This window comes from Protopterus annectens, chromosome 9.part0, assembly GCF_019279795.1.
Source record: "Protopterus annectens isolate FY-2018-M chromosome 9.part0, PAN1.0, whole genome shotgun sequence".
Lineage (NCBI taxonomy): Eukaryota > Metazoa > Chordata > Ceratodontiformes > Protopteridae > Protopterus > Protopterus annectens.
The window spans coordinates 219,445,608-219,468,748 of record NC_056743.1 but is presented as its reverse complement, the minus strand read 5'-3'; the positions used below and the strand labels follow the sequence as shown (position 1 = coordinate 219,468,748).

The 23,141-nt window shown below is 35.4% G+C and overlaps 1 protein-coding gene across 2 annotated transcripts in view; it reads left to right on the top strand.

The window, feature by feature from the left end:
• The window catches only part of LOC122811144 (ethanolamine kinase 1-like), a 1,165,171-nt gene that overhangs the window by 735,567 nt on the left and 406,463 nt on the right, over positions 1-23,141 (top strand). For both annotated transcript variants that reach the window (XM_044082778.1, XM_044082779.1), the window contains exon 6: positions 6,936-7,096. In XM_044082778.1, the coding sequence (XP_043938713.1) occupies positions 6,936-7,096 (161 nt within the window). The remainder of the gene's footprint in view (positions 1-6,935; positions 7,097-23,141) is intronic.

Below are 23,141 nucleotides of genomic sequence, written 5' to 3'. Positions count from 1 at the left end.
TGTGAGAGGGGTAGGTAGGCATGTGAGTGTGCAAGTGCAACGTATCACTTATCTACTATTGACACAAAGTGCTTATTTCCCTGCTATACATGTGATGCTTTGATATTATAGGCCTGGTGTTGCTTTCCAATGCCAGTTGTCAGACCCCAAAGTAACAGCATTCGTCCTTAAGCTACTGCCAAGATACCATATTATGAATGAAAGGCTGCTGTCTCATTGCCTTACTGTTCATAATGACGGCTGCTGCTGCCTACAACCGCTTTGACACCAAAAGTCATTGCATGTACCATATATAAGAGTGGCCATAACGTTATGACCACACTTCCGAGAGTAAGCCAGGCTAGACACATAAACAAGGTCCAAGATATTATTTCTATTCCTTGGCTTACCCATGAGGTCCAGCTCTGAACTTTCCCCAGGTTGGTCCTCCTGCACTACCATTACAGGTTACACTGCTTACCACACAAATCCCACTAGTAATGGTCTTCTCCCATTATTGCATAAACTCTCTGTATACAAACTCTACTTTTGTTGCTACACTTTTGCAAGCTTATAAGTGGCCACATTGCATTGTACCCCTCTGCAACCACAAGGAATTCCATGACTATCTCCTGAACCGTGTGTTAAACTCACTGGATGGTGTTACAATGAATACAACTAGAAGAGCTTAACTTTAATTGGCAACAAATCTTATAGTTTTTTCCAGTTTTGTTAATTAACATCAGAAATAATGGTAAATCAGAAGATTTCAGTAATTAACAACAGTCAAACAAGTAGCCCTAACACTATTTATTCTCTTTATTTTTGCTTTTTAACACAATGGTACCAGCATAAAATACCTTGAGATTCATCCACATCACAAAAGAAAAAAAACACTAATAGATTAATAGCCTGACTGTGGTGTATACAATCGAGTGAAGTTAAGCAACATAACACCATCCTACCTTAACTTTTGTTCAAAAGGCCAGGCCTGGTTTTTGCTTTACTTAACCTGACTGAAGAGTTTCATCAACAGCTCAGACTGTTAACAACTTTCCTGATCAATACATATTCTGGCAGGATAGTGGAGTTCCCCCTGAAAGAAGCTGTTGCAGTTTATCAAAGTGTTTTTTCAGTTATGTGAGTTTTGCCTATTTTATATCTTATCTTGTGTGCTTCAGTCATGTTGTTTTGCTTAAAGATAATGGAACGCTATAAAGAGTCCATGTAAATTTACTTAACAGGACTCGCATGCTAGCACCTGTTTTTGAAGTCACTACCAGCAGTGTGATAATGTTTGTTGACTGCTTAGAGTGCATATTTACTGGATGTATGTTGTAACTAGTTATTTTGAGTTCAACATTGCAAATCTACAACATTTTGAATTTTCAGGACTTTACATTCACTTTTATGACTTTATGTATATCACTATTCAATGAGATGTCACATAGTCATTTTATCTAAATGCACTATATTGTTTTTGGAAAATGTAAGAACTCTGGTATAAAATGAATTAGCTAAGTCACATACCTAATGGGAACAGTGCTAGTGATACTTTTAAGACCTTGGTTTTACAGGTGGAGCATTTTAGTGCTTTCCTTAACCTAAAGGACTTGGAACATGCATTACATATAGTGGTACTGAAGTGACTTAGTGCACGGTGGTATTCATTATTCACACGTTTACCCACACAAAGCTACAAATTGCATATATAGTGTATGGTGGGATTCATTATTCACACATTTACCCAAACAAAAATACAGATTGCATTTGCCAGTTTTATGAGAAAGGTTCATGTAACGAAACAACACTTCTCTTACCCCTTTTCTGAGCAATGACTTGATTTCCTTTACTTCAGTCTGGACACTAATACAACTTTTGTGCCAGAAATGGCAGAATGTATCTCAATTTAATGTGTCATCTGCAGGACAGTGCACACCTTTTCTATGGTATCACCTTTATGCCATTGTCTCATGGTCCTACTTTAGGTATGTCTTCAGTCCCACTGTAGCTGTATTACCCAAAATGTCAGAGATCCAGGGCAGATGTACTGGGAATTCCAAACCCTGTTTACCTATGGAAACAAGATTCTGAACTGACAGGCTGTATAGGTGTGGATGTTCCCCTTATATGCTGTCATTTTGGAAGAACTGGTACTTCCACTCTTGCTGTCTGCCTCATTAAAATGTTCCTGTGTTTCCCCTGAGTTATGGAGCAAAAGTGCTATCTGTTCATTTACAGCACAGCTACTTTCATTAACAGTTCACCTTTGCTAATGACAGCAAAGCGAACATGATGTCACCATGGGATACTGAAAGAGAATGACCTCCTTCATTTATGTCACCTCTGAGATATGCACCTGCATTGATTATATGTTGTTTACCATTAGTTTAATATGTTCAAATGTATCATGACAATACATTTTCAAAATATCCAATGAACATTGCCAGAGTAAGCAAAGTAAATACTGTTTGTGTCAGCATTTAGAAACACCAAACACACTCAACACTACTACTCACAGAGCAAATGACTCACCCAAAATCCAAAAAGTATAATCCACACAAAAAAAGAGTGACAATCAAGGTACAGTCCAGTCGAAAACAGCAGCAATGCAGACTTTCTGATGAAAATAAAAACTTTTAATGAAACTCGTGAATACAGTGCTTTCACAATGTTTCATATTACTTTGTCAGACCATTACTGCATAACAGTGTAACAAACTTTAAAAGTACACCTAACCAATCAGCATAAAGTAAGACATTTTAACTGATCAGGAAGCAATTAACAGTTCAGCAATACGCTAGATAAGAAATCTATATAAATAAATATAAGTAAAACTAAAATGCTGAACTATTACCAACATAACATAATAAAACGTGTAGAAACAGGTTATTATTAATGTATACCCCTTAACTTTAAAAAAAGTATCAGGCAAACTCTGTAATTTAAGCCTTTACCTTTGTCTGCACTCATTCTGAAGATCCATTAGGCTTCAACAGACTAGATATGATTGTACCCGTTTTCCCTTACATGTTTAGTTAATGCATTATTGGGGAAAGTATAGTTATATTATAACTGTGTTCCTTAATGTGCTCTCTTAAAATTCTATCACATTTTCCCAAATAAAAAGCTCCACAGGGCTTACATATAGCCAACTAAACCACATGACTCATTCCATAATTGGCTGTAACTTTAAAGTGGAATAACTGCCCTGTATCATGATGTATAAACTGGGGCTCTGTATTGATAAAAGTGCAATAATTACAGGAGGAACAGGGTCTTGTGCCAGTGTATGGATGTCCACCATTAATGTCTAATGTTTTCGGATAACATAACATCCTACAAACAGTTTTTTTATTTTTAAAATGAAACGTGGGAAGATCCCCTACCAAATTCCAAATCCTAGGCTCAACAGTTGAAAGAGACCAATGTTTCTTAATGATGTTAACAATGTCTTTGGAGTTACTACTATAGTGTAGTGATATCCCCACCATATTGTTATCAAAGGTCCTGTTACTCTTCCTGATGGTTTCTACATCCCTGGTGGAAAAAATATGGTTTGGCTGAGTTGTTCCTTAAGGCGAAAACCTCATTTAGGGGCATAATTATATCATTACTGCTATAACCTCTGTCCCTAAACCTATCTCTTAAATTAAAAAGTTCTTTGTGAAAATCATTATCATTCACAAAGAGCCTAGATATCCACATACCTTGACCTTTCACTATTTTATGAAAAACATGTCTATGATGCATGTTTTTCCAATTTAGATATGTGTTCTGTAACATGATTTCCTATACACACCTGTGGTGATACTCGCACTGTAATTCCTTATAATATCAACATCCAAAAAAGGAATCCTGTCACATGAGCTACACATAGTGAACTTCAAGAAGGGTAAGGAATTATTAACATAATCAAAAAATTCTTGTAATTCAATCATGCCCCCTTTGCACACAAGGAAGACAACAAATCTTCAGTAAAACAATATACTATCTCTGAGTACTTCAGAGATAGTATATTGTTTTATTGAATGGAGTATACTTACGTAGCGGGCACGCTACAGCAAGGGTGACTTGAAGATATACTATCTAAACTATAAGTTTGAAAATGGCGCCCAAACAGTAGTCATATAAGTAAACTAGGTACAGATGTTATGTAGAGGAAAGGGGAGGGGTTAGGGGATGCTTACCACTCTGCTCTATTTAGTAAACAATTAAATAATGACATGTCGGAAAGAGCCAGACTTCACTTAGCACAGAGAGGCTAAATGAAGTATCAGAAAATCCGAACACTGCAGGTGAGTATGGAATGTTGCACTAATGTTATAGCATTTAAGCTGTAAAACTGCAGATTCATTTTAAATGGGTAATTTGAGGTTTGCTAAGGAAAGAAGAAAAAGAAAAATGTCAAAAAGGTATTATGGTAGCAGCAGCAAAAACTATCAGCAGTAAGTTTATGAGATGATGGGTGTTGGCCTGTCTTTGGTACCCTAGCTAGTATGCACACCACTATCCTCTAACAAATTTAAACTGTGCTGGCAGAGTTACAACAATACAGATAGGTAATATAATAGGAGTAAAAAAGTTGTGGGAGAAACCTATGTTTCCATAAGAGAAAGCACTGTCCCTTTTTTCTTTTTCTGTTTTTCTTTGGAGTCATCAACTTTTGTGAGGTCCCATGCAGGCAAATAATTTCTCAGAAAGAGCTTCTGGCCATGAAAATGGGGAGGGAAACACCTGTAAGTGAGGTTACAGAGGGGACGTTTCCATAAAGAGAAAGCACAGTCCCTTTTTTCTTTTTCTCTTTTTCTTTGGAGTCATCAATTTTTGTGAGGTCCCATGTAGGCAGAGGATTTCTCAGAGAGAGTTTTTGGCAGTGAATGTGAGGGGGGGGGGGGGGCACACCAGTAAGTGAGGTTAGAAAGGGAAAGTGATGAGCACCCTATAGCAAGGGTAACCTAAAAATGTCTAAATTCTACATTTAGGTAATAATATTAAATCATTGTTATTTAAGTTGTATTTTTTTTGGTATCCTTGGACCTCATTGTTACTGGCTCATCCCCCAGTTCCCAACAATGATGCCAGATCTACCGACTACTAACCACCCCACGGACTTACTACATTTCTGCTGTGGCTGGTCTTGGATCCTGAGGGTGCCATAGGGGCTCAGATAGAATGTGCTTCCATCTAGTGAGGAATTTATTTATTTTTCTTTTTTTATGACCTACCCACTTTCCTTTCCCCACCCACCACTCCTGTTATGTCCAAGAGTAACTCTCTTCTTTAGACCATACCCCCCTTAGGGATCATATCAGCAAGCATCCTCCCAACTGGGTTGGGCACTCCCATCCCTTCTGTGGTACTCCATCAGGCACCCAAGCCGCTAATCAGACCTGAGTCAGCTTATCACATTATGTCTAATTTGCTTTAATTGTTTAAACGGTACATTTCTTTTATTGTTTTTTTTTTTTTTTTGTATTATTTTTGAAGATTGCAAAGTTTTTTTCTTAAAATGTTTTTGTAATACTTTGGAGCTTTTCTTCCTGGCCCTCCACTGAAAATAGGCACCTATCCTACCAGACTTTCTTGGTAATATAATATAATATAATAATGACCTAATCTTTATTGCTTCAACTATGTCATGGATTTTTATTATTTTTTTTAAATACTTTATTACTTTTAAATGACAGGTCACATTGTGACCAAAAGAAAAGCTTTAACTTCCTTTGGGACTATTGAAGAGAAACAGTGGTCACTTGAACTCTAAATATTCAGTCATGTTCATCTATATCTACTTTCAAATAGGCAATGTGGAATGCTTACTAACTTCTTCAAAGCATGGTTACAACTTACAAGTTCTTCTGATGAAATAGTATGATTCAATATTATTTGCCATTGGTATTTGTTAAAAAATTCAAAATGAATATGTCACAGGCCATTTTAATGTGGAACAGAATAGGACTTGGAATTTGTAAGCCTGAGAATGAGGTACATTTGAAAAGTATGGCCATGAATATCTTTCTAGTTCTGTTTCCGTGAGAGTCACACTATGTGTCTGATAGTTGTTTTTCCAGCTTTAAATATTAGTATTACAATAGCAAGAGGCTGTAAAGATAAATGACTATACATTTTTCATGTTATTTAGAAGTTTGTTCATGTAAAAGTTTCCCACAAATTTAATGTAGGCAGATGAAATAATCAGTACTGATGAAAGAAAAATCCTGCATATTTCAGAATTTTTTTTGCTACCCTTCTGATTCATTCTTTGCAACTATCCCAGTACTCAGAATCTCAGGGTATGCCAGCATCTCTATTGTTTCTGGGCTATCACTCTTCTATGGCTGGGGCTGTGTAGAAGCTAATGGTGTCCTTGGAGGTTATGCCATTGAGTGCATCCATTCAGGATTTTTCAGTTTATGGCCTATCTCATACCCCCCTTCCCCATGTTGGCCTGTAACATCTGAAGGCTAGTCCAAACAGACCCAATCTCTCCATAGGAAATACCTCGATAAATGACCCCTACCCCTGGGATTACTATGCCCATCCCTCCCTGCTTGCCAGGGCTCTAATCAAACCCATGTTGCCTAGCCATAGCAAGGGCCTTTATCTCTGTGTATCATGTATCATATGTCAAGAAATTTTATCAGACTATCAGACTATTAAGAAAGTTCGTCTTGCTTTAGTTTTAAAACCAAGAAACTTTTTAAATGTTGTGTATAGAACTAGGTATTTCTTTAAATAATAGTATTTCCTTTTTAATGAAAAATGTTCTTTATCATATTCTGGTCACCCACTTCCTACAGCATGCCTTTAATGATGCACAAAAAATTGAGGTGTTTTGTAAACATTTTAATTCAAAGTGTACTCTAAAATTCAGTTTAAAGTACTGAGATCTTCATGTATTTCAGAAAAAAGTCTAGAGCAGCGTGTTAGAAATGTTTATTATCTTTGTTCAGGTGTAAGTGATGTTGACTACACGCTTTGTCCATCAGAAGAGATGCAGTATGACTGGCTTAAGACGTACTTAGAGACTTACAGAGAGTGCAACAGCGTGGAAGGTGCAGTCAGTGAAGCGGAAATACAAACACTTTATGTACAAGTTAACAAGTTTGGAATGGTAAGAAAACTATGGAGTACCACTTCAGGCTTTTTTCTTCTTTTGCTGGTGTCAAACGCTTTCTACCATAAACATCTTTATTCATACCTGAAATTTTAACTTAAATAGTCGTCATATTCTCATAGCTAATGAAAAGTGAGCCCAGGGATATTTTAAGCATTTGGATTATGGAGGAAGAGCAATTGTTCCTGATACATGTAATGTCAAAACAATCAGTTATAACATTAATCCAGTATTTTTCATCATTCCAGACACCATAGTCACACCACTCTTAAATTTAGTTAAATAAGCCATACAATGAAATACTGTTTATTTCTAAAGATAATAAACACTGTCTAGTAGCAACACCAGTATAATTCAAACAAATAATGCTTGCAATGATTTCAGGAATTATACTTGGCAGTTTTAATTTAAATATTAGTTAATAAATCCTTAAACAAAGATATGTCATGTGCATTGGTCCACTTGATCTTTGTAAGCATGCATTAGCATAAATCTCATCTGTGTGTTATGAAATATTGTTTATGTAAAATATAAAATGAAAGCATTTGGCACACTAAAGTATTAGATATTGAAAGTAAATAGTTGTCCTAATATTTTTATATACCTGATATCTTGTAGACTTATACAAAAATAAAGTCTTATTTAAACATAATGCCTTAAGGCTGGCAAGCACATTTAATGTATTTCTGTTTTAACTGTGTGTGTGTGTGTGTGTGTGTGTGTGGTACACATGGTCTGGGATTCAAGGGAAGTTGCAGAGGAGGTTTTGGCACAAAGCACCAGAGGTCTAATGAAAGATGCAGCAGTAAAGAGCTAATACCTGCATGCAAAGCAAAGTACTGCTTAAAAAAAGGAAAAACACAGCTTTAATGGGATGACTGTGCAGCATGTGACCGTGTTACTGGAACAGAACTAATAAGTTGAGCATGATAATCTTAACAGATGTCAGTGCTAGTGCATGTGTGAAAGTCCTCAGCCCCACATGCAATGCAGTGATATATATATATATATATATATATATATATATATATATATATATATATATATATATATATATATACTTGCAAATGACACCTGGTTGCTGTGAGAAAGAAAGCATACCAGAGCATAGCACCCTACAGAAAAATCATTGTGGGTATGCAGAACAAAATGATAGAAGAACAAGTACAGGAAAATGCAGAGGGTAACCATAATGTGTGAATGGTAGGGGAGAAGGAAGCCTAGATCTGGGTGGAGATGTAGAAATGCTTTGGTAGTTACCACAATGGCAGGTTAGATGGGAAAGTTACTAATGGACGGTCATAGGGGGATACAGGGAGATGAGCAATTAAGAGAGGGCAGACAGGCAAACATGGAATACAGACAGTAAAGATGGACTGTACATACAAAACAAGCTAAGGAGAGTTGCTCGGTACATTCATACATACAGGGCGTAGACAACTGGAATGCCACATAAGAAGGGAATGCAGCAGGAATAGGATAAGTTGTGCACCTGACATGGTGAGATGTAAGCCTAGACTGGTGGGAAATTGACCCGGGCATCATCTGGGTGGCTGAAGTTATGGACCAGTTGCTCCCCTGTAGGCCAGATAAGTGGAGACGGACCATTTTCTGACTCCATCAGTCATGCCAATAAGAAAGTCACATTGTTAAGGTGGTCATTAAATTGCTGGCATACCTTCACAATGAATGGTCTCTGTACATGATACTAAAATCAAAGGAGTGAACCCCTCCAGTCAACCTTCAAGAAAGGAGCATTTGCCCTATATTGAGAGGCAGACAGTAATGACTCTTGGTTACATCCAGTATGGGGAACATCACAGACCTCTTGAGAAGCATTTCTGGTAGCCACTGTTGAACTAATGCCAGAGACAGGATTTTGCAGAGACTAAGGTGAGTGTGGCCTCTTCTCCTCTTCCTCAACTGTACCTGCATACAAATGCATATAGTACAGTTATAGTTATACAGTGTACTGGCACAGAACACATACATACTCTGCTGACTGGAGAGTTATTCATGCCTTCCGTGCCACCAGACTATATTTAGCCAACACTTCTTTGCAGTTCTGAAGTAAAGCAAACTGTTTAGTTACATATACAGCACTGAGCGTAGTAGAAGGCAATGGCAGTAACCAAAACTAGATGCTTATAGTATCTCTACAGGATGTTCTCTAAAACCTCTGCCTTCCATTGTTGGACAACATCCCTGTGACATCATATTAATGTAGCACTGCTGTCTAGTGTAGCTAATGCCAGTGGCATCACTCTCACCTGAAACGCTTCATACTAGGCATCCACATTTTTCAAAATGTTATCTTACTGGCCAGGCAAGTGTTCATTAAAGTCCTTGTAGAAAAAAAAAAAAAACATGAAAATCCTGCTCTCCTTGGCACAACACATCATGCACAATTCTAACTGTATGACTTGCTTATGCAGCCATGACCAATTTGTGGGTCCACAAAAGAAGCATATCATTGCACTACTGTGCTATGAGCATGCACAACGCTGCATTCATAAGCATACAGGTCACATGATTCATGCTAACTGTGACTTGCACAGCTTGCATAAGTACATCTACAACTTTGTGCACATAGAGTGATTCTCATTGCTTTTTGATTACATTTGTATAACTGCCATGCTGCCTCCTGTTAGTATGATATAATGCACCCAACACCATCTTGCACAGTACTTATGACTGAATGTCTAAGATACAGAATAATCTGTAAAATTTTTAAGGAAGGAGTCATGCCTATTAACTCATTCCATCCAATGGAGCTCTGAAAGTTTGCACTGTAACTTCCAATGGGTGCAACCTAAGCTTTATGATGAAGTAAAATCCTATCTTTACATTTCAAACAAATGCTCAGCTCTTGGGAACCATAGGGGTTACTAAAGAAGTATAAATGGCAAACTCTTCAGAACAAACTAATTTTATAGTGGTAATATTCTTTACGTTATGGGTCATAAACTGAATTTTATGTCTTAGTAATCATGGTAACAATGAAGTTTGTAATGTTCTATAAACAACTTATAACATCTCAGCAACCATTCAAGTTACACACATATTGTTGGCAACATTTTGAGCAACCAACTGAGAACTTTCATATGCAGTAAGCTTTTCCTTCTGTGCTAGTTATTTGCTGAGATACTTAAAAAAGTCAGTTGTAGAGATATTTAGAAAACATTAAATTTGTGACAATATAAATGAATATTACATGAACAGGAATTTATATCTCTTTATCTGCACTAGATAGAGATAAACTAACAATATGTTGTGTTTGCCATTATGTAAGCCTTAAGACTTTCTATGTAGAATGGTTTTAGATATGTTGATGCAAATATAAACAAACAATATTTAATGCCTGCACTAAAGGCCTCAGTAGGATGTAACTTCAGATGCACCTGGGGCTGTCACTCAGTTGTACTTCCACAACAATTACAAACCATGTGGTGTTTTTCAAGGAGATGTACGGGTCATGGTGTGTATATGCAATGCAGGCAATATGACATTGCTGGGGCACACTACTGCCTTTGAAGGGCATCAAGTTGAGAACATAGGGTGCAATGTGAAGTATGTGCCAAAAGGGGAGTTTTGTGCTAGGGTCATTATTATAGGCACGAGTACAGGACACAAGTAGGAGGTGAGACAGTATATAACAATAAGTAGCTGTTAACCCACTACTTTAATGGACTGAGCCTAGAGTCAAACATGCTCTCTCCATAGTTTTAGAGATACTAGAAAGGCTGCACTAGGAAGGCAAAACCTTGCAAGTGCACTAGCCGAGAGAGTGAAGTGTTACTTTAGGTACACTCGTGGCATGCATCTGCTGGACAAAGGTGATGCAGACAACATTACCAGGACAATAATTAGCAGAAACTGATGCCCACTGTGAATACTCTGGACAGCCATAATTGATCTGTACAACAGATGTGATGGAGGGTTACCAATATGCAACTCTGCAATATCCCATGCCATTTCCACTACACAAAGGACACATTTCTCAAGAGGTTGATCCCAACAAAGAATTGATTCACAGAGATTAAGGAGATTTTTGGTGGTGCTCAATGGCCAAGGCAATCAGGCCTTCACACTTGATGGAGGCTTTGATGTGAGAAAAGTCTTGGCAACATGTTTCAGCAGGCAAAGTAACTGGTTAGTAATGTCCATTACCATATACCATATACTATAGTCCATACAACTGCATAATCAAAGTGAGAAATTGACCAAGGGTCACTTGCATATCTATTTTTTCTAGGTCTCTGTAGTTTGTAAGTACATCTTGCATGAGAAGGTATATCTTCTCATATATTTTGTATCAGTCTTTCCATGTGCAACAATTTGCATATATGAAGAAATTATGAAGATATATGTGTGTGGGCTGGCAATGGTGTTTTGTGCTCATGTTTTAACAGGATCCATTAAATGAGAATTCTGCTGAAGGGGGCAACATTGTATTGATGTCAGCAGAGCATCAGTGAATAGTGGTGAATGAAGGTGTAGTGAAACAGTGATACTGTATGCAACTTTATAAGGAGAGGAGTCACCCACATCAACCATTACAAAGACTCCAATAGAGGTACAAGCTGAGCACATGACTTGATGTAATTTGTCATTTGATGGTACATAGACTGCATCCTCAAATCATGGATGTCATCCAGGTAGTGTGTGGTGCTGCTCCTCAGGTTAAACACATGGGACATCTTATTAGTGTGCTCATGCATGGTGAAACAGCTCTACCCAATCCCTGTTGTGGACCGCATCAAGTCCAAAAACTCAAAAACAACAAACTGGATATCAGCAAAGGTTACATTGTAGCAGTATGGCTCTACCAGCAGAGGAAGTGATTCCTGACTCCAAGCAAACTGGTGTGCATGTCTACTCTTTTAACCCGACCCCATATGTTGCAATCACTTGTCATGTTGTTCCCTTCCCCACCTGTGCAGGTAATAATGACTTTTTCTGCCCATTTCTTAACCTGCATTCATCAGGGTATATTAATGAAGGCCTTGTTCGGAAACCAGTTTATCTGTGAGATTATGGACCAAAAATAAAATCAGTTGCACTGTATATGAGTTCTGTGGTGTGTACTTTTTCATACTGGATTGTACTCTTGCAACTGTGTATATAGCATGACTATTTGGCATGTGTGTGCCTCTACCTACCAGGTGACTCTGTGGAATGTCCCTTTACAAGAACTGCTGGTACAGGTCAGGCATGTGTCAAATGTGTGGATCTTGTAAACTTCCTGGTTTTATAATGCCATGGACATGGAAACCCTACAGCTAATGTACTGTAGGCATTCTGGACAAAGTGAGACCTTGATAACAATACGAGTGCTATCTATGGCCCCTGGTACCTCAGGGAACAAGCTATCACATGGTGTTACTTTTCTTCTCTGCTGTACTGGGCAAACAAATAAGCACCTCCTCATTATCATAATGTCAAGGAAACTGCTATTTCCAATGTTAATAGCTGTGATATCCCTAACATCCCCTCCCCATGTCACTAAGAGATCCCTTCAGCTAAGATGGTTAATACTACACAAAGCTTTGTGTCTGCAGCAATAGACATTCCACACATTCCCCTCAATGACACTTGCAAGACAGATATTATGAGTATTTCTTTTATAATACCTTGAAGGTGCTTTTGTGATTTTGCCCCATTTAAATTACAACATAGATTTTAATTAAAAGCATAGCTGTAATAATTCTAGAGTGGTTTATTTTGCCGTGTGCTCAGCCTGTGATTCATTTTATGTAGGTATGACTGCAATAAGTCTGAGAGACAGGATTCAAGAACATGTAAGGGCTGTTAAGAATAAGGATGTAAACAATGCACTTTACAAGCACTCAAAAGTATGTAAGAATTTTAGTACATTCTTGTTTACAGTTTTTGAAAAAGTAATAATAGATAGAAGAGGGGGTAACTTCAGAAATGAAATTGGAATTAGAGAAGTATGTTGGCAGATACATTTGTGTGCTTAAGTTCCCCCAGGTTTGAATGAACATGATAACATAAATTTTTTTTTAGCAAAAAGGAAACTAAAGGGTTAAATTTGTTGATTGTTTTTAATTATGGTTAATTGACAAATATATATATAAACCAGTTGTATTGTTTGATCAGATTTTTCTGATGAAGTGTTTGTACAAAAGTGGAGATTAAAACATTTTTTACGCTAATACAGCTTGGGGTCCTTTGTTGTATAGTGAACTATTTTTGTTTTTAGTTGGTTTATGTTCACTGGCTCCCAAAGTGATGTTTTTGGTATTGGTTTTGTTACACTGATGGCTGGACAAGCAGAGGATCCTTTACTAGAGATGTTGTTGCCTTCTATTCCTGGTACCCAGGATAAGACTTTAATAGACCTACTAAATTCTATGCAAGAAATCCAGAGGAAGATTTTGGAATGTTTGGGACAGGTACAAGGTGGTAAAACTCAACAGGATAGTTTTTCAGAACTTTCTGGTGATTCCTTTGATGAAGCTGAAACAGTAAAACATTTTCCTGTTAGAAATAACACTATAACAGGGGGCTTCAATTTTATAAAAGATAATTATTGTGATGAAAATGCTATTCTTAATTATGAATATAATCCCTTTGTTATGACCAGTGAAGTTATTGATGAACCAGAGTATGATGTGAATGCGGTAGAAATTCTGGTTAAAATGGAAAGAAGTTTGAAAAAATATCGGGCAGTAAGTTTGGAAAATCATTACTTTCAATTCTGTATTTCAGCGCAAGTAGTACTGAAAGGTTTACGCATTTTCAAAGTCCCTAATGGGGTAAAAAGTGAAGACTTTTTCTTTACTGAGCTTGTTTCCTTTTTTAACAGAGTGGGCTTAGACTTTCTGAAGCTCATTATTCAAAAGAATAACAACTTAGTGAGCTTAGAATTCAGTTAGAGACTTGGGATGCTGAATTAAAAGAGGTGCTCACTAGTTCTATTGAAGCTAGAGCTCAGTATGCACGAATGCTCACTACAGTAGATCGTTATGAAAGGACTGTTGCTGAGCATAAAATGAAGAAATTGGAGCATGAGCGTGTAGCTCATGCTAACAAAACTGCCTATATTCTTCCTACTGGTCACAACAAAAAGTTAATAGAAACAACAATTATAAAATTGTACCAACTTATTTTGTTGAGCAGCATCATCCTTTTAACCAGCATCAAAAAGGGTTTAGAGAGGTTAACCAATAATATGCTCGTTCTGTGATGACATCAACTAATAGGGGCAGAATGGCTGTTCAGATGCAAGTGGAACAGACTTCGGCTGACTTTAGCAGTAGTAATGGAGAATTTCCAAAGGCAAGAAACACAGGTGTTACCTCTAACAAGGATAGTGTTAGAGAACTGGACAATTTTGAGACAACTGAACATTCAAAAAACTTAGAGAAGAGGGGTGGAGCCTAGATGGCTAACTGGTAACAGCAACTTTTATGAGCTCCAAAATCTAGTACCAGAATTCAGGAAAAGAATCGTTTTTATTTGTTGAAAGTAGTAAATTCTTATTAAGTAACCTCAATTCTATAAGAATACCAAATTGTATGCATTTTTATCAAAGTTTTCCTGTCAAATAAACTGGAGATAACTTCTTCAATACAAAAATGAGCAACTCTAAGTATTCACACTCTGAAACTTCAGTGAAAAAGGAAAATCAACTGATGTCAGCCACACTACTTGAACTATCTGTCAAAATGAACAGATTTACAGACAACCTTGAAAATCTAAAAGTCAACTGTCAGAAACAGACTGATGTCCTTAATGAAATCTTGCAGCAGCAACAATCAAAAATATTGGATATGGAAACTTCTCTAAGTGACATAGATGAGAGACGTAAGAAAGATGAAACTCACTGTGAATCTATTTTACAGCAGAATACCTGGCTAATCAGTAAAATAGATGATTTAGAGAACAGAGAAAGGAGAAATAACATTAGAATTTTTGGTCTTCCAGAAAATCAGAAGGTGAGGATATTATTTTATTTCTTAACTTTTGGCTTCCAGACATATTAGACCTAAAGGAAGGTCTATCAAATGGTATAGAAAGAGACCACAGAACTACAGGGAAACCTATTCCTTCTTCTTCCAATATGCCACCTAGATCTATTATTATAGCAATAACCCACGCCTGGGTGTGGGTAATACTAAATTTACCCACGGTTGGCGTGGTTTGGTCCCGAGGCCCGAGGACCAAAAGCCAACCGTGGGTAAATTTAGCATTACCCACACCCAGAAGTGGGTTATTGCTATTATACCATGACATTATTTAAGAAAAGAAACTATCACTTTTCTTAAATAATGGCATAGTATAATGCCTGTTTACTGCCCTTCCGCAGATGTCTGGCATCCGGCAGTTCTGATGTACTGCGCGCCTGCGGTACATCAGAGTTGAGCAAAAGCGGAGAAGGCAAGATCTCCGTTGCTTTTTAAGTTTTGCTATGTTAAATGAGTTTAACATAGCAAGACAGTTTTAAAATAAGCAACGGAGATGTCCGTTGCTTATTTTAGAACTGTCTCGCTATGTTCAACTCATTTAACATAGCGAAACACTAAAAAAAAAAGCAACGGAGATCTTGCTTTCTCCGTTAGCACAAAACACTGTCTCGCTATGATAAATGGTTTTAACATAGCGAGACAGCTTTAAAATAAGCAACGGAGATCTCCGTTGCTTATTTTAAAGCTGTCTCGCTATGTTAAACCCATTTAACATAGCGAGACAGTGTTTTAAAAAAACGAGTTATACTAATGGAAAAAAGTCCGGGCAACCGGACCTTTTTCCATTAATATAACTCGATTTACAACGGGCACGCTGGCCAATCAGCGTGCACGTTTTGGGGGGGGTCATGGTATGATGTGAAATTCTTGTCTTATTTAGACAAAGAACTTGTTCTCAAATCTGCCTGGAGAGGTCATCCATTGACATATAATAAGAGTCAAATTAGATTTGACAATGACTATTCTTCAAGAGTCTTGGAACTAAGGAAAAAACCTGGCCTTTTGTGAGATTTTTGAAACAAAATAAAATAAAGGCACAACTTGCTTTCCCTGCAAGAATCAGAATCTTTTATTGAAATTACATAAGAACATTCAACAATGTCGAAGAAGCTATAACTTTCGTCAAGAACAACAACATAACTGCAATTCCAGAAGACATGGATTGGTCATCTTCCACCACTTTAAAAAGAACCTCTGAGAAAAATAACGGGACTGATATGAGAAGGAAGAAACTGAAAACTGATCCTAGAAACTCTGGACTCACTACTTCTCTCAAAGCATCAACTAGGACTTGATTTCACTTCTGATCATTCAAAAAGTATGTATTTATACCTAACATACACCTATAAGAATGTTTTCTTACATTTTCTGATTGAACCTTACTAAGATTACATTTTACATTTCATGTGTTTAGACTTCTCTAATGGTCCTTAATACAGCTACTTTCTAAGAACCCATATAATAGTAATAGCTTGTTCAAGTGACACCCTTGATTTTTGCTTCATTAGCAGCAATTAAACGTATGCTGTATGCATTTATACTTTATGCAATTCTTAATTTGAAATGTGTTTTTGATTTTTAAATACATTTATTACAATATTTTATAATTTAGACTTTAGTTACTACTCTACTCAATTTTAGCGTTCTAACATTCCATTATGACTGTTTGCTGTCACTCTTGTTTAAAATAGCCTCGAGCTAACAAATGTTGTCTCTCCTCTAAAATATAATCTACATAATTAACATGGAAGCTCTCATCCTAAAATATAGGAATGTGAAGAATTAAATGTTTTTACACACAGGTATAGGTATAGGTAGATTAAACTAAATTAACCTCCCCTATTATCAAAATAGCTCATGTACATTCCACACATTTATGCCGCATAAGTACATACAGCTTATATTAATGTCTTCTATGGTTCGAAAATGTTTCAGTTTTTAGGAAGGTGCCTGTCTAGATCGGTTCGTGTTATACATCACTGAGTGCACTATACGGATTTACACCATCGCTTTACTGATGAGTCGTGCACTGCTTAGTTTAAGGATATATGTTTGGCCAGGCTAATTTGTAAACTTAGAGACACAATAATGAAGGTTCTGTATATTTGCTGACGTGGATAGACTCTGTGTTGTGCGATCCATGTTTTTACAGTTATTTCTGTCAACTGCACGAACGATGCTGTGGGGAGGGCTGAAGCTCCTTGAAGACTGGCAGTGAACAGTGCAATTATGGGATTTGACAGGTTAGTTTACTGCATTGTTGTGTTTTGTGATTGCCTGGGATGGTGAAATATGTGAACAGGTTTGTTCCTTGTTTGGCCATGGGAGAACTCTCAATGTAGTTGTAGATCTGTTGTTACATGGTCTATTACATTGTTGACACTTATTTTGGGTGCTTTTCTGTTGCCAGGCAATGGATCCAATACACTAGCGAGTGCTTGTGGTGATCACATAGTAGTTGCATGGGGCGGTTGTTTTGAGGGGGAGAGACATTGGTGTGCTGCAGAGTTTGTCTGGTTTCTGTGGGAATGTGGATGGTTGAGGAGCGTGCAGCAAGAGTAAGTTAGTAAATTACCCCTTTATTCATTTTTTCAGAACAATAGTCAGGGGAGGATGTCTGATTCAGGGTCTGTGTCCCTCCATTTTGTTTAGATTGCCCAGATCTCCTGCGGTGGCGGGATGGCAGATATACATTAATTGTGTAGTGGCTTGCTATGAGTGAATGCGGATGTGTGTGGTGCTTACAGGTAGGCTGTTAGTGGTTCTTGGGGTACTCAATCCTAGAGCTTCTTCCGTTTAAAAAGCCAATGTCCCTTGTCTTGAAGATGGAAGCTTTAGAGCTAGAAATGTGCTCAAATTGGTGTGCATGAGTGCAAAAAATAAGGTAGCTGGTCACTGTTCTGGCGTTTTATTACTTTAAAGTTGAGCGGTTCAACTCTTGTGTGGATGTCCATTCTAAATAGTTGATCTGCTCCTACCTATACCTCTCAACTAATGCAGATTTTGTTTTGGATTTTAGTTGAGCCTCTTAACTTGTCATGATAGTAGTGGCTTAAGATGAATGCCATTCTATATTTGAAAGCTATAAACTGGTATCATTCAGAACATGTTTGTTAACTCAGTCCCCCATCCTGACAGGTTAATAGATGAAGTGTCTCCGATTTTGTTTAAATTTGCACTCAAATCTTTTGGCTATGTTTAAAGCTGCTAATTCCTACTAAGTTATTGTAATGCTGCTAGTTTCTAGCACCCTGCATGCAGCTGTTTTCACAACAGATTTTTGTTCTCAATTTACATCAATTATGCACCTCAGTAATGTCTATATATAGATTTTATGTCATCAGTTTAGGTTCTCTATAGCCAGTACTATTTGCCTAATTTGTAAGTAAGTGAGGCTGGTGAGTCTTTAATGTTGGCTGAGGTTTTATCCAGTATCTTAATGTAGTAGAAAAGAAGTGTGTGTGGTATTCACATCACCACTAGTGATCACAGTTTCTCTTACAATAAACATCCTATGAAACAACAATGCATTTAGTGTAGGAAGTGACGGGAGTTAGTCAAAATTAAGTATAGCAGATGATTAATGGGTAAATTAGTATTTTGCTTTTTATTTATTTAAAACTATAGACAAGATTAAATGCATAGTAGGCAGACATAAACTTGAAAGTATTGATTCTTAGCTTTAATCTGCAAACATATAATATAGGTTATCTGTTTAGTTAAATTTCTGATCCAGATTTCTCTATGGGTTGTGTTTAGCAAATCTGAAATGGGTTTTAAGAATATTTACCTTTTAGATGACAATAAATAATAAAGATATGCACAACAACTCAGTAGAAATATGAAACCCTAGAGAATATAAATTGCCATAATTCTGGAATAAGATGCTTATATTTTCAGTTATAAACAATACTTCATATCTTTTTTGATTTGGGTAAATTCATAACACTAGTATTGACTTCATGTATTCAATAACTTAAGGCATTTTTTTTTGCGTATAGTACAATGGAACTAATACAGAATTTTGATTTGGGATTGACTATGCTGTTAATCACTACCCAAAAAGAATGTAAGTAATATTATTCATAACTTAGTGAACTAGTACATTACTAACTTTATTATCCTTGTATTAATGAATATTGATATTGAGGAAATCTGTGGCTCCTGATTTATAATAGTTTTTCAATTGTCCTATTGATAGTTAAAATGAAACTCTACGCATTGGAAATAATGATGCTTTACATCTAGTGTACTTTGTTCTGTTATGCTTATCCACTAAGCAATTTTATAATCTAAACATGCCAGAAATTAAATTGGATAAATATTTGTATTTTAGTAAATATGATGCTTCTATATCCGGCATGCTTCATTGAGTCTACTATGCATAATTTGATTATATGCAATATTACTTAAATATTAAAAGTTTACAAGTTTAATTCCCACAATATGTTCAAAACTATAGTCTTTTTATAGTATAGTGGACTCAAAAGATAGAAGGGATTTTCTTAGTCATCGTTAGATAAGTAATTTCAACTCTAGTAAATGAACTTACTTATACTAACTTTGTTAATGGCTAGTTTATTCTTTAATTTGAAATAGTTAAGGCATTGTCAAAGTAGATAGTATGGAACATTTATGTATTTATGTTTATTTATGCATCTATTTATTTATTACTAAACTATGACTATTTTATTTGGTTACAGTATTTGTCATTAAATAGGTTTCATCAATCATTATACCTAGACTTTCTTTTTACTTTGAATATTTTATAACTTGGCATTAATGTTTTTATTATATGAAATCTTCCTTTGTTCTATACACTTACACTTACTTAAAATTGCATTTGCTCCCATTAACAATTGTTTTGAATAAGCTGCTTCTATTACATCAGTTTCAAATCTATTTCATTTATGTATTACACATTTAATCTATTCATTCAATTCTAACAACAAAAGTGGATATATAAATTAATTTTAGATCTCCTATTAACTCATACTGGAGCTCAGACATGTTATTGTCATTAATCACTTTTTGTTTGTCATGAAGGTTAATCTGTTTGAACTTATATGTTCATTCAGATTAGAAGTGCATGTCACTTCATGTTGGTTAAAGTTTTCAATAAACTCTTCATTAATATGGTTACTCTTACTTATTTTTTATTCAGTATTCAAATCTTCATTTTATTGGCTTATCTCTAATAAAACTTTATACAGTTTGTTAGGGAGAACTAAACTAACTATTTCATATATTTTTTTTCTAGATAAAGTTACACTCTTTATTATCCAGTCAATACCAAACATGAAAAACTTCAATTAACTCACAAGAAAGTAATACTTGATGGATTTAATTTTACGATCCTTAAATGTTAAGAGATTAAACAATCCAAGGAAAAGATCCAATTTCCTTAGATACTTGAAACAAAATAAAATTCAGGTTGTATCTATTCAAGAATCCCATCTAAAATCAGATGATAACTTTAATTGGAATCCATTGGAATATATAAATCTATTTTGTTCATCATACAAGAAAAAAACAAGAGGTGTTTTAATAGTTTGGAGGAAAAAGTCATCATTCCCCAAATTATTTATAAGTATGAAGACAAAGAAGGTCTTATTTCAATTGTAATAATTAGATTTAATAATAGAATATGGACACTTGTTAACACATATTGGTTTCTTGGTATAGGGATAGGAACTGTTAGGAAACATTTAGAACTAATTAACAAAGTTTATAAGGGTATTTTGATCTACTGCCAATCATTAGCGGACCGGAGTTCCACTGTGGCGACCACTAACCGGGAAAAGCCGAAAGACACAACATAAGGGTATTTTAATTCTAGGGGGAGACTTCAGCTGTACTTTAGACATTTCTGAAACCTCGAATCAAAAGCACTTCCATCTTACTTCTCTAGGAAAAGCTCTAAGAAATTGATGTGAGAACCTAAATCTAATTGACACCTACAGTTATAAAGACCCTAACTCACTATCCTTTTCTCATAGTGATTATAGATTTGGCACCCAAACCAGAATTGATAAACTTTATGTATCTCAAGATTTAAGTATGAAAATAATTAACTTTTCCATAATCCCTTGCCCCTTTTCAGATCATAATTCACTTGTTTTAAAACTTGAAATTGATTTTAAAAGGTTGGTCTTAACAACAAGGATACCAGCATACATCACCAAACTACCACAATTCAAGCCATGGTTAGATCATGAAATTCATAACTTTCTTGACATTAATCAATCAAATGATATATGTTTGACAATTCTCTGGGATACACTAAAAGCTTACTTATTTGGTAAAATTCTAGCTTGGTTTAAAAATAAGACTAAAGAATAGGAATCGGAACTTCATAATATTCAAAATAAGCTTATAATTATCAATAAAGATAATTCACAACATCCAAAAACAAAAAAGAAAACTATTTCAGACTTAAATAACAAATACAATGAAATACTAACTCATAAAACAAATTTGGCATTAGAAAAAATAAAAATCAACTCACTCTCAATGTCCCCCAAACATCTACATAATCTTTCAATGAGACCTAAAAGACAAGCCTCAGATAACAATATTACAAAAATCATTCATGAAGGTAGAAATAATAAAATGGTATCATACATTAGTGATATTCTTGAAGCCTTTAAATATCATTAATCTGATCACCAACTCAATAATTCAGCATGATTTCAACATATAGATGTTAAAAGTTTACTTAAAATAAATAAAATTCCAGATAAACTAAAATCTGAGATCTTAAAACAAATTTCTCTTAAAGAAGCAGTTGATAAAATTAAATAAAGCAAAAATAATAAAGCCCCCGGGATAGATGGAATTATAATGGAACTATATAAGTTAGTCCCTCCCTCAGCCATCTCAATTTTCCATAAAGCCTTAAATGTAATTCAAACCGATAATTTAATTCCTCCCTCTTGGAATTATTCCCTAATCACTCCTATTTTATAAGAAAATAAAGATCCAAAACAATGTAGTTCCTACAGACCAATTTCCTTGCTAAATAATGACTACAAGATATTTGTATCCATTCTTGTAAATATAATTAAAAAATCCTTAACACATATTATAAATTATGATCAGTCTGGTTTTATTTACAATAGGCACACTTACGATAATATTTTAAGAATACTGTCCCTTATCGACATTTTAAATAGGGACAATCGAGAAGCTCTTCTAATAGCCATTGATATTGAAAAAGCTTTTGATATGCTGAAATGGGATTATCTCTTCAAAGCTTTAGAAATCTTTGATTTTCCATCTCATTTCATTACTTTGATAAAAAATCTATATAAAAATAATCTTGCATATGTAAAACTAGGCCCTTTTACTTCAGAACCCATTAAAATACTCAAAGGTCCTTTGTTGCCCATTTTATTCGCTCTTGCAATAGAATTACTTGCTATTACATTACGCCAAACACAAAAATTAAAGTTATAGACATTTATGATCAATTTAATTCCAAAATTATGCTCTTTGTGGATGATATACTTTTAACTCTGAGTGCCTCACAAGAATTTCTTAAAGAGTTAGATCTTCAGACTAAAAGATTCTCTGATAGCTCTGGTTTATGTATAAGTGAATCTAAATCTAATTATATGCATTTAAATCAAAAATAAAATTCTTTCATAACTCCAGTCCATTTAATAGGAAAACAGGTCTCTTCTATAAATTACCTAGGAATTATTATTGATGACAATATTAATAACACTCTATCTACAAACTATAAAAAAATCTTAAATACCATAAAACTACTTACTGACAAATGGAATAAATTATTCCTAAAGTTTGAGGATAGACTTCAATTAATAAAGATGGTATTATTACCAAAAATAAACTATATAGCTCAAGCCATTCCAATGCTACCTAATAAAAAACAATTACAAGACATAAATAAAATTCTTTAAAATTTTCTCTGGTTCCCTAAATGAAACAGGATAGCCTATGTTCACCATATTAGACCCTGGGAAATGGGAGGAATTAATTTTCCAGACTTTATTTTTATTTATTTATTTTTATTTTATTTTACA